Source organism: Pan paniscus, chromosome 19 (genome assembly GCF_029289425.2).
Source record: "Pan paniscus chromosome 19, NHGRI_mPanPan1-v2.0_pri, whole genome shotgun sequence".
Taxonomy (NCBI): domain Eukaryota; kingdom Metazoa; phylum Chordata; class Mammalia; order Primates; family Hominidae; genus Pan; species Pan paniscus.
Genome location: NC_073268.2, coordinates 65,453,568 through 65,475,334, shown reverse-complemented (window position 1 = coordinate 65,475,334; position 21,767 = coordinate 65,453,568). Strand labels below are relative to the sequence as shown.

The window sequence follows — 21,767 nt, the reverse complement described above, 5'->3', positions numbered from 1 at the left end:
TATGCTGAAAAGGGATGCATGACAGAATCAGAGGAATTGGACTCCATTGTAGGGAACTAGGGGACAGAGGATAAAGTGCCCAATCTCGTGACTTAGCTGCAGCAAAGAAGAGAGGCCCTCTTTCCTCTTTGCCCTACTTACAACCCAAACCCTCCAACTCTGTCTTTCTGTCATTGGTGTCTCCATTCTTTTTTTTTTTTTTTTTTTTTTTTTTTTTGAGGCAGAGTCTTGTTTGGTTGCCCAGGCTGGAGTGCAGTGGCACGATCTCAGCTCACTGCAACCTCCGCCTCCCGGGTTCAAGTGATCCTCCTGTCTCAGCCTCTTGAGTAGCTGGGATTACAGGTGTGCGCCACCACACCTGGCTCATTTTTGTATTTTTAGTAGAGACGGGGTTTCACCATATTCGTCTTGAACTCCTGACCTTGTGATCCGCCTGCCTCAGCCTCCCAAAGTGCTGGGATTACAGGCGTGAGCCACCCGGCTGGTGTCTCCATTCTTCTTGACCAGGCTTCCATCTTGGAACCTGCTCTACATTTTTCCCCTCCACCTTGTGCATTGTCCCATATTCTTGTTTTCCTTCTGCATTGCTTGTCCTGGCTTCATCTCTCCCTCTCCTAACTGTAACAGCTTAGCACAGATTCTCATCCCTCCACACACACTATACAAGTCTGGGGCTGACCACCCGGAGTTAGTGTCAGATCCCTGAAGTAAAGGTCTGAGTCTTCCACAAGACTCCCCTCATTTCAGACACTAGTCACAAATCTCAGGCGTCCCCAAGTCAGCCACACTTTGCCTGACTGGCTTTATGTTCAGAAGTTCCCACAATCCCCACAGGCTCAATAATTCACCGGAAGGACTCACAGAACTCAGAGAAGCACTATACTTATGATTGTGGCATTATGGTTTTATTATAAAGAATATGCATTGGTGTCCAGGCACGGTGGCTCACGCCTGTAATCCCAGCACTTTGGGAGGCCGAGGCAGGCGGATCACCTGAGGTCAGGAGTTCAAGACCAGCCTGACCAAGATGGTGAAACCCCATCTCTACTAAAAATACAAAATTAGCCAGGCATGGTGGTGCATGCCTGTAATCCCAGCTACTCAGGAGGCTGAGGCAGGAGAATTGCTTGAATCTGGGAGGCGGAGGTTGCGGTGAACCGAGATTGCACCATTGCACTTCAGCCTGGGCAACAATAGCGAAACTCCGTCTCAAAAACAAAAACAAAAAAAACAAATAAAAATACAAAAATTAGCCGGACATGAGATTGTGTCACTGCACTCCAGCCTGGGCGACAGAGTGAGACTCACAAAAAAAAAAAAAAAAAAAGGCCGGGCATGGTGGCTCACGCCTATAATCCCAGCACTTTGGGAGGCCGAGGCGGGCAGATCACGAGGTCAGGAGATCAAGACCATCCTGGCTAACACGGTGAAACCCCATCTGTACTGAAAATACAAAAAATTAGCCAGGCGTGGTGGCGGGTGCCTGTAGTCCCAGCTACTCTGAAGGCTAAGGCAGGAGAATGGCGTGAATCCAGGATGTGGAGCCTGCAGTGAGCAGAGATCGTGCCGCTGCACTCCAGCCTGGGTGACAGAGTGAGACTCTGTCTCAACAACAACAACAAAAAAGAATATGCATAGGGAAGGTTGGAACAGGTCCCAGAATCTGAGCTTCTGTGGGGACTGCTGAGGAGTCAGGGCACAGAGCCTACTGGCACATCAATGTGTTGACCAACCAGGAAGCCTCACTGAACTTCAGTGTCCAGAATTCCTATTGGGGTTTTATTGGGCTGATATCAACTGGGCCAAAGCTCCAACCCTCTAATCACATGGTTGATCTTTCTGGCGTGGCTCACCCCCATCCTGATTCATGTCCTTAGCATAACCTATCTAGAGGCCCACCATGAGTCACCTCATTAGTATAAACCATTAGGGCCTATCAAGAATAACAACTCCAATAATGGGAAATTCCACAGATTTTGAGTTTTTCAGGAACCAGGCATAAAGGGCAATTAAGTTTTTTGTTTGTTTGTTTGTTTGTTTGTTTGTTTGTTTGTTTTGAGACAGAGTCTCCCTCTGTAGCCCAGGCTGCAGTGCAGTGGCTCAATCTCAGCTCACTGCAACCTCTGCCTCCCGGGTCCCAGTTCAAACAATTCTCCTGCCTCAGCCTCCCGAGTAGCTGGAATTACAGGCATGTGCCACCATGCCCAGCTAATTTTTGTATTTTTGGTAGAGATGAGGTTTCACCATGTTGGCCAAGCTGATCTTGAACTCCTGACCGCGTGATCCATCCGCCTTGGCCTCCCAAAGTGCTGGGATTACAGGCTTGAGCCACCGTGCCTGGCCTTTTTGTTTTTGCTTTTGAGACAAAGTCTTACTCTATCGCCCAGGCTGGAGTGCAGTGGCACCATCTGGGCTCACTGCAACCTCCCACTCCCGGATTCAAGTGATTCTCCTGCCTCAGCGTCCTTAGTAACTAGGATTACAGGCACCCACCACTGCGCCCGGCTAAGTTTTGTATTTTTAGTAGAGACGGGGTTTCATCATGTTGGCCAGCCTGGTCTTGAACCCCTGACCTCAGGTGATCCACCCGCCTCTGCCTCCCAAAGTGCTGGGATTACAGGCGTGAGCCACTGCGCCTGCTCTTTCATTTTTATTTTTATTTTTATTTTTTTTAAGAGATGGAGTCTTGGCCAGGCGTGGTGGCTCACGCTTGTAATCTCAGCACTTTGGGAGGCTGAGGCGGGCGAATCACCTGAGGTTGGGAGTTCGAGATCAGCCTGACCAACATGGAGAAACCCCATCTCTACTAAAACTAAAAAAAAATTAGCTGGGCATGGTGGTGCATGCCTGTAATTCCAGGTACTCAGGAGGCTGAGGCAGGAGAATCACTTGAACTTGGGAGGCGGAGGTTGTGGTGAGCCGAGATCGTGCCATTGCACTCCAGCCTGGGGAACAAGAGCAAAACTCTGTCTCAAAAAAAAAGAGAAAAAAAAGAGATGGAGTCTTGTTCTGTCATCCAGGCTGGAGTGTAGTGGTGTAATCATAGTTCACTGCAACCTCAAACTCCTGGACTCAAGCGATCCTCCTGCTTCAGCTTCCCTGGGACTACAGGTGTGCATACCACCATGCCCAGCTAATTATTTAAATTTTTGGTTGAGATGGGGTCTGGCTACATTGCCCAGGCTGGTCTCGAATTCCTGGGCTCAAGTGATCCTCCCACCTTAACCTCCCAAAGTGTTGGGATTACAGGCTGAGCCACTGCGCCTGGCCCAGTCAAGTTCTTTATTGTACAACATCTTTTAAAAGGGCCTAACTGGTAAATAATCTATCTCTTAACTGCCATCCAATAAATACAGGCCAGGCCCTGTACAAGTCAGTGGAAAGTTGATGGTGAAAAGACAGACATGGACCCCTCTCTCCTGGTGCTTAGTGTGTTACACAGTGAGGCGCCTGCAGTGGTGACAGGAGCATAGCAGCACAGCAGGAGCCAGCAGTTAATCCACAAATGTTTTCTGGAGATCTGAGGATGAGCTAGCTAGGGAAGAAGGGGGAAAGAAAGTTCTAGGCAGAGGGCATCACATGTGCAAATGCCCAGAGGCATGAAAGAGGTTGACTCAGTCAAGGGATTGAAGAAAGTTCAGTGTCTATAAGGAGAAACAGACTATAAGGGGAAAACGGCAGGGCGCAGTGGCTCACACCTGTAATCCCAGCACTTTGGGAGGCAGAGGCGGGTGGATCACCTGAGGTCAGGGGTTCAAGACCAGGCTGGCCAACATGGTGAAACCCCGTCTCTACTAAAAATACAAAAATTAGCCAGGAGTGGTGGCACATGCCAGTAATCCCAGCTACTCGGGAGGCTGAGGCAGGAAAATCACTTGAACCCGGGAGGTGGAAGTTGCAGTGAGCCAAGATCATGCCACTGCACTCCAGCCTGGGCGACAGAGCGAGACTCTGTCTCAAAACATAAAAAAAAAAGACTATAAGGGGAAAATGATGGGATATGGGGCTGAAACGTTACAGGGAAAGGACTGAGTGACAGGTATAGAATTGCTCCAAACACGAGGACACACTGGTCTTCCTCAGACACTAACTTCGTTATAGCAGGCCTTTGTGTATTGTGTATCTACTGTGGCTACCACTGATTGCCAGACAATCCTAAGCATCTCCCCAAGGCAGGTTTCTCAGCCGGGGACTAAGCAGGGGCACAAACTAGATCTCATTACAGGATATGAACTGTAGCACGCCCTAGCTCTTCCTGTTCAGGCTGAAGGCCCAGAAAGAAGGGCCATGTTTTACTCATTTTTAGACCCTCTCCTAAAGCCTAGTACAGGGCTAAATACACAAAATACTTCATAGCTGGGTTTCTTAGTCTTTAGTCAATGAGCTTGGATAAAAATTTCATCTTTCTTTTTCCTTTCTTTTTTCTTTTTTTGAGACGGAGTTTAGCTCTTGTCGCCCAGGCTATGATATTTTGAGACAGGGTCTCCCTCTGTCACCCAGGCTAGAGTGCAGTGGCATCTCGGCTCACCACAGCCTCAACCTCCCGGCTCAAGCCATCCTCCCACCTCAGCCTCCCAAGTAGCTGATACTACAGGTGTGTACCACCACTCCTGGCTTTTTTTTTTTTTTTTTTTTTGAGACAGTGTCTCCCTCTGTCACACAGGCTGGAGTGCAGTGGCATGATGTCGACTCACTGCAGCCTCAAGCTCCCAGGCTGAAGCAATCCTCCCGCCTCAGCCTCCCCAGTAGCTGGGAGGTGCGAGTCACTATGCCCAGCTAATTTTTGTATTTTTTTGGTAGAGTTGGTGTTCTGTCATGTTGCGCAGCCTAGTCTCGAACTTCTGGGCTCAAGCAGTCCTCCCTCCTGGGCCTCCTATGGTGTTAGGATCACAGGGGTGAGCCACTGCGTACAGCCATGTTTTCAGTAACCTTTTAACTGAAATTTAGCATTTCCTTTCACTGTGAATTTAGGTAACAAACCACAGTAGTATTAGCAGTATCTGTGGTTTCATCTCAATAGCAGTTACAGATATGCTTACTTTAGAATGGCTGTGGATATCTTGAACCATAATTTGTATGCATTGCTAGTTTTTTATTACATTTATTAGAGACTGCTGCTAGATCTAGTTAATATGATAACAAAGAAGTAGACTTGTACTCTATCAAATATCTGGGTTTAATTTTCTTTTTTATTTTTTGAGAAACAGTCTGGCTCTGTTGACCAGGCTGGAGTGCAATGGCGTGATCTTGGCTCATTACAACCTCTGCCTCTCAGGCTCAAGTCATCCTCCCACCTTGGCCTCCCAAGTAGCTGGCACTACAGGCATATGCCACCATGCCTGGCTAATTTTTTTTTTTTTTGGTAATAGAGACAGAGTCTCACTTTGTTTTCCAGGCTGGTCTCAAACTCCTGAGCTCAAGCAATCTGCCCACCTAGGCCTCTCAAAGTGCTAGGATTACAGGCGTGAGCCACCGCACCTGGCCCATGCCTGTAATCTCTTTTGAGAGTCCAAGGTGGGAGGATGGCTTAAGCCCAGGAGGTTGAGGCTGCAGTGAGCTGTTATCATGCCACTGCACTCCAGCCTGGGTGACAGAATAAGACCCTGTCTCAAAAACACAGAAAAAATAAAAATAATAATAACATTACACCGAATAGGGGATCATGGGCTTCACAAAACTGCCAAAGCAGTCCACAGTAGAAAAAAGGACGAAAACCCCTGCTTAATAGAAATATTCATTGTCCTAACTCTTCTCAAAGGAATGCTTGACTTTGGGTGTGGTGTTGTCTCTCTGATCTGAGTCCATCTCTTGGTGCCCTAAAGGGGAGAGTCTCTGGGACTCTTGTCCCCAAAGCAAACAACTGCATCAACTGCATGCAGGGCATTGGATAAGGGAATGTCCCAGGTGTAGAGAATCAATCAGTTGCAGGCCTACTTGCAACCAGTGGGCTGAGAGCCAGCCATACCCTCACATTCGCCTGAGAAAAGTGGCTGCTGGCCTTCTCTCTACTGAGATTTGTCCCCTGATACTTATCATCCTAGCCACAGCCAGCTGGACCAGAGATCTCCCTTGTGTTTGGGTGGTGGCCTGAGGAGTGGCCAGGCAGGAGAGCCGGCCAAATAGGTACTTTCAGATTGAATAACAACTAATCGACCCAATTGGATCCTGTCCCTTGGGAAGTTGGAATTTGAACACTTGAGGGAGTCGACAGGTGGCAGGGCCAGCAGAATTGACAGGCACACAAAAAAAAAGGTGAAGGGAGAAGGGGAAGTGGAGCCAAGCGTGGGGATTTGCCAAGTGAGGGTGGCCTTCCACCCCATTCATTCAGAGGAGGTCCGGCTGAGCAGCCCCCAAGAGCCTACAGAATTGTGGAGGGCCAGGGGTCCCCAGCTGCGCAGGGCTCATGGGAGAACATGAGACAGGCCAGACACCCAAAATGAGGAACTTGGGGGGGCTTTTTTCTCAGCCTTCCTGACCTAGCGTGACCTCCTCTGGGCCCATGTAACAGGCCTCCACACCCCCTTATGCCTGGTGCAGGCACCCTGTTAACTTCTATGTCCCTGTAGGTCCCTTTCCAAGGACTCTACCTGCTTGACTGCTCCCAAAGCAGCCAGAGCCAGTATTGCCCCTGGTGGGGAATGGAGCTGGAGAGCAGGCTGGCAGCAAGGAGGAGAGAGGGACAGAGAGGTCTGTCACTTATTATCCCAGAGAAGCATCATGGGGTGGACTCCTCTGACCTGGCTCCTTTTGTTTCCCATGGCTGGGCTCCTTCTTTCCTTCTAGAGCCTGTAACGCCTCCGCTCTGTCAAATTCCTCATACAGCAAACTTATTCTACTCTCTTTACCCAGAAATAGGTCAGACTCAACTACATCCATATCTGATTTCTTCCTTTGTTTTTTTTTTTTTTTTTTTTTGTATGTTTAGTAGAGACAGGGTTTGACCATGTTGGCCAGGCTGGTCTGGAACTCCTGATCTCAGGTGATCCACCCACCTGGGCCTCCCAAAGTGCTGGGATTACAGGCATGAGCCACTGCACCTGGCCCATATCTCGTTTCTTCCTAACAGCATTTTATTTCATTTTTGAGACGGAGTCTTGCTCTGTCGCCCAGGCTGGAGTACAGTGGCGCAATCTTGGCTCACCGCAGCCTCCACCTCCTGGGTTCAAGCAATTCTCCTGCCTTAGCCTCCCTAGTAATTGGGATTACAGGTGCCTGCCACCACGCTTGGCTCATTTTTGTGTTTTTAGTAGAGATGGGGTTTCGTTATGTTGGCCAGGCTAGTCTCGAACTCATGATCACAAGTGATCCGCCCGCCTTGGCCTCCCAAAATGCTGGGATTACAGGTGTGAGCCACGGCGCCTGGCCCCCCAACAGCATTTTAGAGATGAGGAAATGAGACTCAGAGAGGAGTCTGATGGCTATAGTAAGAAATGAGGAGTCAATGAGGAGTCAAGCTCCTTAGTGTGCGCTACAGAAACCCTGCACACCTGACCATGTTTGCAGCTCCCTGCCACCCATTCCCATCCTACCCTCCCTTGCCAAACAGATACACTTTCTTTCTCCAAAATATGCCCTCTCATCTCCAAGTTTTTGCTCCTGATGTTCCCCCAGCTAGAATACCCCTAGGATGTCCTACTGAATTCTGAGTCAAACTTTAAGACTCAAAGTATGGGCCAGGCATGGTGGCGCATGCCTATAATCCCATCACTTTGGGAGGCCAAGGCAGGAGGATCACTTGAGACCAGAAATCCGAGACCAGCCTGGGCAACACAGTGAGACTCCATCCCTAAAAAAAAAAAACACACACACACAAATTACCGGAGCATGGTGGTGCATGCCTGTAGCCCCAGCTACTCAGGAGGCTGAGGCAGGAGGATGGCTTGAGCCCACAAGGCTGAGGCTGCAGTGAGCTATGACTGCACCACTACAGTCTGGTCCTGGCAACAGTGAGACCGCCTCTCAAAAAAAAAAAAAAAAAAAAAAAAAAGACTCAAAGTGTGCTCCACTGTTCCTTCAGTGAGGCATCAGGGGCTGTGTCCTAAATGTCTTTGTATCTCCAGCCCTTCACATAGGGCCTGGCAAGGTAAGAGACCAATAAATATGCACCCTTTGGCTTCATTTCACTAAGTCATTAGGGTCCAGAGGTATGGTCAGCACTTGGAACCCTGTGGAATGGCCTCAAGATCAGAGTCCTCTTGCCCAATTCTTGGCTGGGAAGTAGGTGACATCTAGAATCCATGAGGGTATGGGTGATCTCCTGGGTTCCAGACATTTGCATTGAGTTTATTCAATCACTTAACAATATATATTAGGTCTGGGCTGGGCACGGTGGCTCACGCCTGTAATAATCCCAGCACTTTGGGAGGCCGAGGCAGGCGGATCACCTGAGGTCGGAAGTTGGAGACTCACCTGACCAACATGGAGAAACTCCATCTCTACTAAAAATACAAAATTAGCTGGGTGTGGTGGTGCATGCCTGTAATCCAGCTACTTGGGAGGTTGGGGCAGGAGAACAGCTTGAACCCAGGAGGTGGAGGTTGCAGTGAGCCAAGATCATGCCATTGCACTCCAGCCTGGGCAACAAGAGTGAAACTCCATCTCAAAAACAAAACAAAACAAAAAAACCCAATATATATCAGGTCTGTTATGCTCTAAACACCGTGCCAGGTGCTGGGGATCAAAGATGAATAGAGAAATGAACTGAAATGATATAGTGAAGTTAAAACTTAAAGAACACAACAAATCTGTAAAAGACAAACAAAAGAGGGTTTAATCTGTGCTTCTGTCCAGGTGTGCGGAGCTGGGGGTGGGGTTGCACCTGCCCGGGAGCATTCCCAAGGCAAATATTTGAGAGGAATTAGATTTCTAATACCCAGGTTGGCTCTCACTTTCAGGAAGGTGTGAGACCTGAATCCTAACCTGGACGCATTGTTCCCCTAATTCCCAGCAGCAGATCTATGAATTAGCGGTCTGGGTGGCAGCCCATTCGTCGTTCAGAGGCCCAGAACACCGTGAAACTATGCTTTCCTGACTCAAGAGACCCTACCTAGACGTGGGCCCCTTTGACGAGCACCTGCCCCTCAGGAGGGTCTCAGGCGACCTTCTTGGAAGGTGTGACCACTTGAAAAGGACGAGGAGGCCAGGCGCTGTGGCTCTCGCCTGTAATTCCAGCACTTAGGGAGCCGAGGCGGGAGGATCGCTTGAGTCCAGGAGTTTGAGGCCAGCCTGGGCAAGATTGGAAGACACTCCCCACCCCGCCCCATTTCTACAAGTAATTAAAAATTTAGCCGGGCGTGGTGGCGGGAGCAGGAGCCACTCAAGAGGCTGAGGCAGGAGTATCACTTGAGTCCTGGAGGTGGAGACTGCAGTGAGCCGTGATCGCGCCACTGCATTACAGCCTGGGCGACACAGCGAGACCTGTCAATCAATCAATCAATCAATCAAGAGGAGGCTGGCGGGAGCATGCTCGTGACCACCGGGGGCGACACAGACCCTAACCCTAAGTCCAACCCCAAGGCAGACCCCACCGTCCCGCCAGGCGCCCTCCTAAGAGCGCGGCTTCCGGAGCAAAGCCGCTGACCCCCGCCCCCAGGGTCTTGGCGCCGATTGGCCAGCGAGAGCGCAGGGCGGAGCCAAATCTTAAAGGATCCGGGAGCTAAGCCAGACCCGGGTGGCGGTGGCAGCTGCGAAACCCAGGGAGCCGATGCCACGTGACCCAATGTGGGCTTCTTTTAAACCTTTCTAATGCCCATAACCCAGCCTCAGACCCATGGAGCCCACGAGAGACTGCCCGCTGTTCGGGGGCGCCTTTTCCGCCATCCTCCCCATGGGGGCCGTTGACGTAAGGTGAGAAGGCCGGGGCGCCCAGGGGCGGCTGACTGGGTGGGTTGTGGGAAGAGACCGGGGTCAACCAGGGTCTGCCTTGCCTCACTCCAGCGACCTCCGACCGGTCCCGGACAATCAAGAAGTTTTCTGCCATCCCGTGACGGACCAGAGCCTGATAGTGGAACTTCTCGAGCTGCAGGCCCACGTGCGGGGCGAAGCGGCTGCGCGGTGAGGGAATGGCCCCCGGCTGGCCAATGGCAGGGGCGGGGTCGGGCCAGTGGGCGGGGCCCGCGGCCGACGGTTAATCCGGGCGGTGAGACCACGCACGGGCCGGGAGCCAGGCCTGCAACTTAAAGATGCTCCCGGGGAGGCGACCAGAGATGTCCCTTCCTGACCCCGCTTCCCTACTCCAGGTACCACTTTGAGGATGTTGGTGGCGTGCAGGGGGCTAGGGCTGTCCATGTGGAGTCTGTTCAGCCTCTCAGTTTGGAGAACCTGGCCCTGAGGGGCTGCTGTCAAGAAGCCTGGGTCCTCTCTGGCAAGCAGCAGATAGCTAAGGAAAACCAGCAGGTGAGGGCCCGAGAGTGTGTAATGTCCTGGAAGGGCGGTAGCGGGGACGCAGAGATCCAGGTAAGCATCCTGACTCTGATCCCCTTAGGTAGCAAAGGACGTGACACTTCATCAGGCCTTGCTGAGGCTGCCCCAGTACCAGACTGATCTCTTGCTCACCTTCAATCAGCCCCCGTAAGGAGGAAGGAACGGGCGGGTATCTCATGACTGGGTTCCCAGGAGAATCGGGCTGGGAGGGACAAAACAGGGAGACTCACTGGTGGGATCCTCCAAGGAAGCGGGAGTGGGCCAGAGGTTTGGGGTAACTGATACCCAGGTCCTCTGGGGAACAGGAATTGGCAATTTCCAAACCTCAGGCCTGGATGATGTTCTGTCTCCATCTGTTCCCCCACCCCAAGCCCTGACAACAGGTCATCTCTTGGCCCTGAAAATCTGTCACCTGCACCCTGGAGCCTGGGTGACTTTGAACAGCTGGTGACCAGTCTGACCCTTCATGATCCCAACATCTTTGGTCCCCAGTAAAGGCGCTGAAGCACTGCATGATGTTGCTGAGAACTTGGGGACTCGGTTCTGTGAGGGGGAAAAGAGGTTGAAAAGAGGGTTTCCTCTTATTTCTTCCCTGTGCATAAACATAAGACAATCCCTCTTCAGAATAAACTTGCTTTATAATCAATATAATCTCTGTGCCTTTGAATCTAACAGGACGCCTGGGTCCCAGACGCCTGGGAATTGGGTCTCTCAATTCCCTTTGGTTTTGGAGGGAGGAGTTTAAAACTGTGCATGGGAGCAGGAGGGACTCAAGGGTGGCAGTGGTGAGAGGGAGGAAATACACTTTGGGATGACTCGTTCAGCCCTGAGAGAGGGGTGTGAGTTACCCAGGGAATGGGTAGGGAAGGTTTAAAGCAACACCCAAGGAAAGAAGGGAAACTCATCTCTTGTAGTGATTCAACCCTGAGAACAGATGGGGAGTGGGGTTGGCTGTCCCCCATGGATGGATGAAAGGTCACCTAATCAGTAGTCACCAGGACATAGTGGTGGAGGCACAAGTGGCCAAGGAGTGCTCATTTGGTGGAGACTGGGAGAGCGGCTGTTATTTAGTGTCTGTGTAGTAGAGGGAGCGCAGCTGGTCCCAGAAGAAGAGGGAGAGGATGGTGTGGGGGCCGAGGCGGAAGTAGGAGGCACCTATACCCTTGTACATGCCAAAAATACCCTCGGTCCGAGCTGTCTGCAGCAGAGCGTCCAGTATCCCCCGGTACATGAGGCCCTGAGAGTGTGTCAGAGAGGGAGGGAGAGCACAGAGAAGGAGTTTGTCAGAGCCCACCAGGGGCAGCACCTCCACAGACCGCATTTCAGGCTATCCCACCTGCACCCGCAATCTGCCTTCCCCATCCCCTGCTTCCCGCCTGCATCCCAGAGCACTTCCTTACCTTGCCCTGTGCATCTGTGGGCTGGTTGTAGAGCCTTGTGCAGGCCACATCAAAGGGTGCCATGGCCAAGACAACTGCAATGCCACTCATCATGGCAGCCACCAGCGCCAACTTCCAGCTCTGGGGAGGAAAGATCTAAGGGGGTAGAGAGGAAGAGCATTGTCAACCAGCCAACTATTCCACCCCAAGGACAGGACAGTCCCTGCCCTGGGGACAGAGATGCTGGTAACTGGGGGAGCTTCCACTGCACCAGTTATAACAGTGCAAAAACAGTGAGAAGGAGGAAGGCCAGGGTACCCTGAAGGCTCAGGTACCCCTTCTGGGAGGAAGTGACAAGAGAACTGTGGGAAGGGTCTAGAGAGTTGACCTCCAAGCCCTCCTGCCACTCCCTCACCTGTGGATGTTGGGCACCATCCCCTCCAGGGCCTAGCGCAGTTTGCCCTCCCCTTCCCCGCTTCCCAAAACAGACCCACCCATTTCCCAGGCAGTACCTCCCACTGGCTCAGGAGGTCCTTGGTGGATGAGAAGGTGCACAGCTGGGTGGAGGAACCGACGATAACTCGGGGCAGGCCGCCCAGAGCCCCACGCCATAACCCCACCAGACCATGTTTCTGGCCAATCTTGGTTAGCGCCTGAAACATGCCCTAGTGTGGGGAAGACCGGGGGTGGGGTTCAGACAGCCCAGCATCAGGGGCTGCCATCCTAACACTGCCAAGGATGGGTCCTTAATAGGAACCTCTTGTCCAGACAACCAGTTCAATGTGGGCTTAGAGCCAGAATGTGGGCCCTTGGTTGTCTAGCCACCCCATTGTTCCCTCCCTGGGTACCCAAGAACTGGGGTGGGATGTATGCAAGTGAGGCCATTCACTGGTCAGGAGAAACAGGGGCAGAAAATTAGAGGAACTGGAGTACATATTGGAAAGAGGCATCAGGCACGGTGGCTCACGCCTGTAATCCTAGCACTTTGGGAGGCCCAGGCAGGTGGATCACCTGAGGTCAGGAGTTTGAGACCAGCTTGGCCAACATGGTGAAACCCCATCTCTATTAAAAATACAAAAATTGCCGGGTGCAGTGGCTCACGCCTGTAATCCCAGCACTTTGGGAGGCCGAGACGGGCGGATCACAAGTTCAGGAGTTCGAGACCAGCCTGACCAACATGGTGAAACCCCATCTCTACTAAAAATACAAAAATTAGCTGGATGTGGTGGCGCATGGCTATAATCCCAGCTACTCAAGAGGTTGCAGCAGGAGAATCACTTGAACCCGGGAGGTGGAGGTTGCAGTGAGCCAAGACCGCGCCACTGCACTCCAGCCTGGGCAACAGAGCAAGACTCTGTCTCAACAAAACAAAACAAAACAAAAAAAAATTTAGCTGGGTGTGGTGGTGCACGCCTGTAGTCCCAGCTACTCAGGAGGCTGAGGCAGGAGAATCACTTGAACCCGGGAAGCGGAGGTTGCAGTGAGCTGAGATCGTGCCAATGCACTTCAGCCTGGGCAACAGAGCGAGACTCCATCTAAAAAAAGAGTAAAGAGGGTCAGGGTAGACTCCAGGGGCAAAATGGGACAGAACCAATGGGTTGAGCAGAGCAGTGGCTGGGATTGGATCTGTTGGGTGCAGGCAGAAAGCTAGGGGAAAAGAGAAAGGATGGTCAGGGACTTTGGCAGACTTGGGAACCCTCACCTGATGCTTATACTGGTGCCCTACAGCAATTTCTGAGGCTGCCTGTGCCTGTAGGTGTGTCTTCACCTGGGAACAAGAGAATATCATAGCCTGTGCCCCAGTGGCCATCCTCCTACCTCAGAACCAAATGTCTCACCCCCTCACACTTCCTCTAGGGTGTTCAGCAATGAATAGCCCCTTACTCTGATTATTGTTGTTCCTACTTAACAAACTGGTTAACAAAAAGACTCTGTCTCTAGGCTCCAGCCCCAGGGGGATGGATCTCCCAGCACTGCAAGACACCCCAACCCCTTCATATCCTCCTTCCCTTGGGGCTAGCAGTGGGGGGTGGAGTGGTTGGAGAATGGCAATATTTCTTAAGGCTGTTCATGTTAGGCAAGACCTGGTGTCCAGCCTCTCATGCTAGCTCCCATTCCCAGACTGGATCTCCAGCCACCACTTCTATCAGGCTCCCCATCAGACTCTGGGCAAAACTTGCTCTCTAGCCCCCAATCCCCACAGAGGTATCTAGCTGACTTTGGAGAGACCACTGTCCCTGAAACTCACACCCTGAGAATGAGACCAGACTGCCTCTGCTACAGGACATACTACTTCCCAGTCTCTTTTGCTCTTGGGAGCACTAAGCAGGGCCTAGTCCTAGCAATAAACAGCTGTGACCTTGAGTGGGTCACTTCCCCTTTCTGGGCCTCAGGCTCTTGACCCTTCACCTATACCAGATAACTCAAAGGGGCAGATGTTGAGATTGTTAATTCTGTGATGCCCAGGGTCTTCCTGATCCCTAGACTCTCTGACGTATGTTAAATTCCTTATCCTCCCCTTCACAAATCCAACCTCAATATCAACACATAATAATAAAAACAAATGCTACCAAATGCTTACTGTCTGCCAGGATTCGCACTAATGCTTTCATGTCTACCGCATTTGTCTCCCTCGATCCTCCCAATGATCACACAGAAAGGGCACTATAATTATCACCATTTTACAGATGTGGCAACTGAAGCTCAACAACTAGTAATTTTCTTTCTTTCTTTTTTTTTTTTTTGAGACGGAGTCTCTCTCTGTGGCCCAGGCTGGAGTGCAGTGGCCGGATCTCAGCTCACTGCAAGCTCCGCCTCCTGGGTTTAGGCCATTCTCCTGCCTCAGCCTCCGGAGTAGCTGGGACTACAGGCGCCCACCACCACGCCCGGCTAATTTTTTGTATTTTTAGTAGAGACGGGGTTTCACTGTGTTAGCCAGGATGGTCTCCATCTCCTGACCTCGTGATCCGCCCGCCTCGGCCTCCCAAAGTGCTGGGATTACTGGCGTGAGCCACCGCGCCCGGCCAACAACTAGTAATTTTCAAAGCCAGGATTTTAGTTCCAGAAAGTCTGATTCCAAAGCCCATAATCTTTTTTTTTTTTTTTTTTTTTTTTTTTTTGTGAGACGGAGCCTTGCTCTGTGGCCCAGGCTGGAGTGCAGTGACCGGATCTCGGCTCACTGCAAGTTCCGCCTCCCGGGTTCATGCCATTCTCCTGCCTCAGCCTCCCGAGTAGCTGGGACTACAGGCGCCCACCACCGCACCCGGCTAATTTTTTGTATTTTTAGTAGAGATGGGGTTTCACTGTGTTAGCCAGGATGGTCTCCATCTCCTGACGTCGTGATCCGCCCGCCTTGGCCTCCCAAAGTGCTGGGATTACAGGTGTGAACCACTGCACCCGGCCCCAAAGCCCATAATCTTAATCAATACATTCAATCGTGTCCATCAGACGGGTGTGTATAGGGCAGATCAGAAGACTCCGAAGCCTACCAGCACTTTCCTGATGCCTTTCCCTGCTTGCAGTGGGGCAGCACCCTGCCACCTATGCCCTTAGGAAAGACCAGCTCCTATCCTACAACGAGGATCTGCCCTGAAGGTCCCAGGCAAGAGCCCTCTTCTTACCATGTAGATGGGGCTCCCCAAGTAGGCTCCCATGACCCCAGCCATGGCCCCAGCTGCTGCGCTGCGGGCAGGACTGTGGGTGCCTTCGGCTGTGTGCAGGTAGCCCCCAGCCTCAGCCAGCCCATAGGTGCCCAGTCGGATGCCATTCATCAGGAACTGGTACAAGAGGGCGGGGGCCAGGCCTTTCTGCAGGGCAGCAAGGCCATCCACCTTGCCGATGGTGATGAAGGCATGGAAGACATTTCGGTAGTGCCGCTGGTATGTGCCAGGGGCCTGCAGTTCTCCTTGCAACTGCATCCTGGTCTTCACCACCTCCAGGGGATTGGTGAATACACAGGCCCCGCAGGCTGCCAGGCCACTCATCAAGAAGTCCATGGTGCGATAGCTGTAGCAGGAACTGACCCAAGAGTAAGAAAGTAAAAATGGGTGTCAGAAAGCGGGGTTGGAAGACAGGGGGAAGGCCTGTTTCAGCAGTACAGGTTGCAGAAGATAAGAATTTAGATTTGCAGTCAAGGGTGTCAGGGTCAAATGTCAAGTGGTCAAACGTCAGCTGGAATTTGGGAGTCAAGAGCTGGCAAGCAGGGAAGAGATAGAAATCTAGGAGATTCTGGTGAGAAGCTTATGGCAGGACCCTCTGAGGTCAAGGAGGGGCAAAAGACAGAAGGTTGCAGGTGGGATGGCTCAGGATGGCGGGCGACGGGAGCACGGGAGTAGAGGAGGGAATCGCGGGGTTGGGAGATGGAAGCCAGGGAGGCAGGAAGAAGAAAGCCAGCAAGTGAGAGAAGAAAAGGATCCGGGAGAAGAGCCGGTGATTTCCTCGAGCCAGCAACGAGATCTGGATCCGAGAAAGAAGTCAGGACTCTGGCCAGGAATGAGCGTCCCTGAGCGTCCTCAGGCAGCCACCGGAGATCGCAGCAGCTTCAACCCCGGGTAGCCTGCGGAGGCCGGGCCGCCACACTCCTGCCACTGGAGCGCGGGGCCAATGGGGAGCCTTCGAGAGCCACAAACGAGGCCCTCAGCCAATCAGCGCCGAGCCGGCTCCGCGGCCAATGGGAGGAGCTCTCCGCGCTCCCGTCCCCGGAATCACCCGGAGGCGGTTGGAATTAACTGTCCAGGCTCCGCCACCAGCGCTCGGCCGCCGACTCCGGCTCCGGAAGGGAGGCCCGGGACGCGGCGGTTTTGTTATTGGCAGGGAAGAGACCTGGGTTCCCAATCGAACACAGAGGCCGAGCGCAGCAGTCCCCCACTGGGGCGCTGGGACCGCCCCTCGGGTGGGCGGACGGCTCCCTTCTTTAGCTTCCTACCCCGGGTTGTGACCGGGTGGGGTCACATAAGTTCAGGTCCACGCCCTGCTCGGTGCCGGCGCCAGGAGAGCCAGGAAGACGCGGCCCGGCTTGCGGGGGGTAGAGGGACACACCTGCGCTGCGGGACCAGTCTCCTGAGGCTGCACGGGTTGGTGCTTGGTTAATTAAATCCTTAGTCCTTAGGCTCTTTATTTTTATTTTTATTTTTTTTGAGACAGAGTCTCGCTCTGTCGCCCAGGTTGGAGTGCAGTGGCGCGATCTTAGCTCACTGAGAGCTCCGCCTCCCGGGTTCACGCCATTCTCCTGCCTCAGCCTCCCAAGTAGCTGGGACTACAGGTGCCCGCCACCACGCCCGGCTTATTTTTTGTATTTTTAGCAGAGACCACCGTGTTAGCCAGGATGGTCTCCATCTCCTGACCTCGTGATCCACCCACCTCAGCCTCCCAAAGTGCTGGGATTACAGGCGTGAGCCACCATCCCCGGCCTGGAGTTCTTTCATATCAGATATTTGTCTCTACTCCTCCATTATTTATTCAACCATTTATTTAATCAGTATGGACTCATGGACATTTATACTTTGGGTTATAATCCAATATACTTCATATTTATTTTCTAGCTAATTTCGTTCTAGCTTTGGCCTTTGAGAGCGTTTCCGTTGGCTCCTGTGTCTCTTTAGCATACCCCCATCCATTTTTTTTGCACACAAAGGTTTTTAGTTTATAAATCTTGTGAAAAATCCACAGTGGCCACAGATGTTATTGTGGCATCTTTACTCCTTTGGCTTTTTGCCACACCAACACTGTCCTTTGCAGTCCCCCTTTCTTCATTCTGGTCTTGTGTTCCTTTCATTGCTTTCTTGAGTTCTTTTTCTTCTCATCCAGGCCATGTCTTGGAAGTCAGCATTTGGGTTTATTTTTCTTTGCATAATCCAGTGAATCATAAATCATGCCAAAGCCAGTTGTCTTGCCACCACCAAAATGAGTTCTGAATCCAAATACAAAGATGAGGCCAGGCGTGGTGGCTCACGCCTGTAATCCCAGCACTTTGGGAGGCAGAGGCAGACAGATCACATGAGATCAGGAGTTTGAGACCAGCCTGGCCAACATTGTGAAACCCTGTCTCTGCTAAAACTACAAAAATTAGCCAGGTGTGGTGGCAGGCACCTGTAATCCCAGCTACTCGGGAGGCTGAGGCAGGAGAATCACTTGAACCCAAGAGGCAGAGGTTGCAGTGAGCCGAGATTGCGCCACTACACTCCAGCCTGAGTGACAGACGGAGACTCCATCTCATAAAGACAAACAAAAACAAACAAAGATGATGACATCTAGTGTAGTCTCATACATTTTGGCTAGTTTTTCCTGAATTTCTGTCTTAGGTACTGTTGTCTTCCCAGGGTGAAGGACCTCAATAACCATTTGTTCCTCCTGAAGTATGTAGTCAGTTGATCATGAACTTCCTAGTTCAGATGGTTACTAAGTCATTCATGATGGCGGTCAATCCTCAGCCAGGGAGAAAAATAAGAGTCCCATCAGTGTTGTTGTCATCGTTGTTATTTTAATTAAAACCTTGTTTTTATTTAGTGTCACCTTACTTTCTGGTACTATAAAATGCTCCAGGCTCATTTTGTGTATTTCCTGCCACAGTCCTGCAATCAGCCATTTCTCCAAGGACCCCTATTTTCTTTTATTGGCAAATGGTTTTAGAATCCAAGATCTGGGCCCTAGGTGTGCTTGTTGCTTTTGAGGTATCATTGCTTCTGGACCCTCACATCTGAGAAAGCAAGGAAATATATGTGTGTATACTAACCCACGTATATACACAAACATGTATTTCCATATATAACCATCCATATCTATATTAAGCTAAGCATGAATTCATACTGATGTCTCCAACTTTAATCCATTACTACATGGATCATTCTAGCCACCTCCCCTGTTTATCTAAACTCCCACCCCAACTGTGAGAAACCTGGCTTCCATAATTTGCCATCTATTTACTTAATTGTTTATTCCAGGACACGTGTATAAGAGTATCAGAATTGTTTTGTTTTTCTTTTTAAATTTATTATTATTATTATTATTTGAGACGGAGTTTTGTTCTTGTTGCCCATGCTAGAGTGCAATGTTGCAATATCAGTTCACTGCAACCTTCACCTCTCAGGTTCAAGTGATTCTCCTGCCTCAGCCTCCTGAGTAGCTGGGATTACAGGCATGAACCACCACACCTGGCTAATTTGTTTTTGTATTTTTAGTAGAAACGGGGTTTCACCATGTTAGCCAGGCTGGTCTCGAACTCCTGACCTCAGGTGATCCTCCCGCCTTGACCTCCCAAAGTGCTGGGATTACAGGCATGAGCCACTGCACCCGGCCTAAACTTTTTCTTCTTTCTTTCTTTTTTTTTTGAGATGGAGTTTTGCTGTTGTCGCCCAGGCTGGAGCACAATGGCATGATCTTGGCATACTGCAACCTCTGCCTCCCGGGTTCAAGCGATTCTCCTACCTCAGCCTCCCAAGTAGCTGAGATTACAGGCATGCGCCACCACGCCTGGCTAATTTTGTATTTTTAGTAGAAACAGGGTTTCTCCATGTTGGTCAGGCTGGTTTGCGAACTCCTGACCTCAGGTGATCCACCTGCCTCGGCCTCCCAAAGTGCTAGGATTACAGGGGTGAGCCACCACACCAAGCCTAAAATTTTTCTTTATTTGTGCCAGGCACAGTAGCTCATGCCTGTAATCCCAGCAGTTCGGGAGGCTGAGGCAGGTGGATCACCTGAGGTCAGGAGTTCAAGACGATCCTGGGCACCATGGCAAAACCCCGTCTCTACTAAAAATACAGAAATTAGGTGGGTGTGGTGGCACGCACCTGTAGTCCCACCTACTTGGGAGGCTGAGGCACGAGAATTACTTGAACCTGGGAGGCGGAGGTTGCTGTGAGCCAAGATCGCGTCGTTGCACTCCAGCCTAGGTTACAGAGCAAGATTCCGTTTCAATAAAATAAAATAAAATATTTCTTTATTTGTAATCATAATGTCTCAAAAGAGAATTGTTAACACATACCCCTGTGGAGAACAATCTTATAAACTAGGGTACAGTGCTTATGTGTAGTTCCATTTGCCTTTGATCTTACAGACTCGACTCATTTCCAAAATTACTCAGGTCAGCACCTTTCCCCCCAGCTCCCTTCAGAAAAGTTATTTCATACATTAGTAGTATCATTAAATTCTTTTGCCACAATCTGCCTTCCATATTGGGTTCCCTGACCTCCTAATTTTTTTTTTAATTAAAAATATCAGGAGTCTGGGCGTGGTGGCTCACACCTGTAATCCCAGCACTTTGGGAGGCCAAGGCAGGCAGATCACCTGAGGTCGGGGGTGTGAGACCAGCCTGACCAATGTGGGGAAACTTCTTCTCTACTAAAAAAAATACAAAATTAGCTGGGCGTGGTGGCGCATGCCTGTAATCCCAGCTACTCGGGAGGCTGAGGCAGGAGAATCACTTGAACCCCGGAAGTGGAGGTTGCAGTGAGCAGGAGATTGCGCCATTGCACTCCAGCCTGGGCAACAAGAGTTAAACTCCGTCTCAAAATTACATCTATCTATCTATCTATCTATCTATCTATCTATATATCAGGGCTGGGCATGGTGGCTCACGCCTGTAATCCCAGCACTTTGGGAGGCTGAGGTCAGCGGATCACAAGGTCGAGAGATCGAGACCATCCTGGCCAACATGGTGAACCCTCATCTCTACTAAAAAAAAAAAAAAAAACAAAAATTGGCCGGGTGTGGTGGCTCATGCCTGTAATCCCAGCACTTTGGGAGGCCGAGGCGGGCGGATCACCAGGTCAGGAGGTCAAGACCATCCTGGCTAACACAATGAAACCCCATCTCTACTAAAAATACAAAAAATTAGCCGGGCGTGGTGGCGGGCGCCTGTAGTCCCAGCTACTAGGGAGGCTGAGGCAGGAAAATGGCGTGAACCCGGGAGGCGGAGCTTGCAGTGAGCCGAGATCGCGCCACTGCACTCCAGCCTGGGCGACAGAGTGAGACTCTGTCTCAAAAAAAAAAAAAAAAAAAAAAAAATTGAGGCCGGATGCAGTGGCTCATGCTTGTAATCCCAGCACTTTGGGAGGCCCAGGTGGGTGGATAACCTAAGGCCAGGAGTTCGAGACCAGCCTGGTCAACCTGGTGAAACCCCGTTTCTACTAAAAATACAAAAATTAGCTGGGTGTGGTGGCGGGCACCTGTAATCCCAGCTACTTGGGAGGCTGAAGCAGGAGAATCACTTCAACCCAGGAGGCGGAGTTTGCAGCGAGCCGAGATCGCACCACTGCACTCCAGCTGGGCAACAGAGCTAGACTCCGTCTCAAACAACAACAACAACAACAACAAAACAAACAAAAAAACCCAAAAATGTATAATTAAGCCCAAGGTCACCTAGATTTTCTTTTATGTTTTCTTCTAGAAGCTTTATAGTTTTACTTTTTACATTTAGGTCTATGATCCATTTTGAGTTAATTTTTGTAAATTATGTGAGGTCTGGGTTTGGTTTCTTCTCATCCTCCTCTTCTCTCTCATTTCTTCTTTCTTCTTTCCTCCTCCTCCTCCTTCGTCGTCTTCTTCCTCTTCCTCCTCTTCTTCTCCTTCTTCTTTCTTCTTCTTCCTTTGGTCCTTTGTAAAAAATCTGTTTTCTATATTTGTGTGGCTCGATTTCTGTGCCCTCTCTTCTGTTCCCTTGATCTGTGTGTCTAGCCTTTGACCAATATCATGCTGTCTTGATTTATTGTAGGCTGTTACCATTTTTTCCTGGATGTGAATGTCCTGAATCAGATTTGAGAGGAGTTGCATAGGGAACGTAAAAGTCCCCAGGTGTCTGAAAGAAGGGGTGGTAACATAGAGAGGGAGCGAGAAAGACGCGGAGGCTTGGAGGGCAGGGGGCTGTGTCTTTCTTGCCTCTTCCTTGGTGGCCTAGACACTGGTGGGTTCCTTTTGGCTGCTGAGCCCGCACCCGAAGTGCTCAAACTCCACCTAGTGGTGGTGAGGAAGGAT

General features: G+C 50.9%; 2 protein-coding genes and 1 pseudogene across 3 annotated transcripts; 1 reads left to right on the top strand and 2 right to left on the bottom strand.

The window, feature by feature from the left end:
* Positions 1-4,414: 4,414 nt before the first annotated feature.
* On the bottom strand, positions 4,415-17,150 carry SLC25A35 (solute carrier family 25 member 35). 2 transcript variants are annotated; one of them, XM_003818064.5, is made up of 6 exons: positions 15,422-17,150; positions 13,504-13,569; positions 12,314-12,466; positions 11,823-11,957; positions 9,927-11,659; positions 4,415-9,417 (listed from the first exon to the last, which is right to left on the bottom strand). In XM_003818064.5, the coding sequence occupies exons 1-5, from the start codon at positions 15,794-15,796 to the stop codon at positions 11,486-11,488; spliced, it is 903 nt and encodes a 300-aa protein (XP_003818112.1). In that variant the 5' UTR covers positions 15,797-17,150; the 3' UTR covers positions 4,415-9,417; positions 9,927-11,485. The 2 variants fall into 2 exon arrangements, with proteins under 2 accessions (XP_003818112.1, XP_063454820.1); XM_063598750.1 differs by lacking the exon at positions 13,504-13,569 and having other exon boundaries at positions 15,422-16,503.
* RANGRF (RAN guanine nucleotide release factor) lies at positions 9,413-11,068 on the top strand. Its single transcript, XM_003818066.6, has 5 exons — positions 9,413-9,846; positions 9,937-10,053; positions 10,239-10,395; positions 10,484-10,569; positions 10,794-11,068. The coding sequence occupies exons 1-5, from the start codon at positions 9,770-9,772 to the stop codon at positions 10,915-10,917; spliced, it is 561 nt and encodes a 186-aa protein (XP_003818114.2). The 5' UTR covers positions 9,413-9,769; the 3' UTR covers positions 10,918-11,068.
* Positions 17,151-17,345: 195 nt separating the features above from the next.
* LOC103786034 (small ribosomal subunit protein eS24-like) lies at positions 17,346-18,210 on the bottom strand (annotated as a pseudogene).
* Positions 18,211-21,767: the final 3,557 nt, after the last annotated feature.

Bases quoted from the DNA above. Each gene is read 5' to 3' on its own strand.
- SLC25A35 (XM_003818064.5), bottom strand. From the start codon at position 15,796: ATGGACTTCTTGATGAGTGGCCTGGCAGCCTGCGGGGCCTGTGTATTC. The intron at 12,467-13,503 runs GTGAGGGTTCCC...TCCCCACACTAG, and splicing joins GGCACCAGTATAAGCATCAG to GGCATGTTTCAGGCGCTAAC. The intron at 11,660-11,822 runs GTAAGGAAGTGC...ACACACTCTCAG, and splicing joins CCACAGATGCACAGGGCAAG to GGCCTCATGTACCGGGGGAT.
- RANGRF (XM_003818066.6), top strand. From the start codon at position 9,770: ATGGAGCCCACGAGAGACTGCCCGCTGTTCGGGGGCGCCTTTTCCGCC. The intron at 9,847-9,936 runs GTGAGAAGGCCG...GCCTCACTCCAG, and splicing joins ATGGGGGCCGTTGACGTAAG to CGACCTCCGACCGGTCCCGG. The intron at 10,054-10,238 runs GTGAGGGAATGG...TCCCTACTCCAG, and splicing joins CGGGGCGAAGCGGCTGCGCG to GTACCACTTTGAGGATGTTG.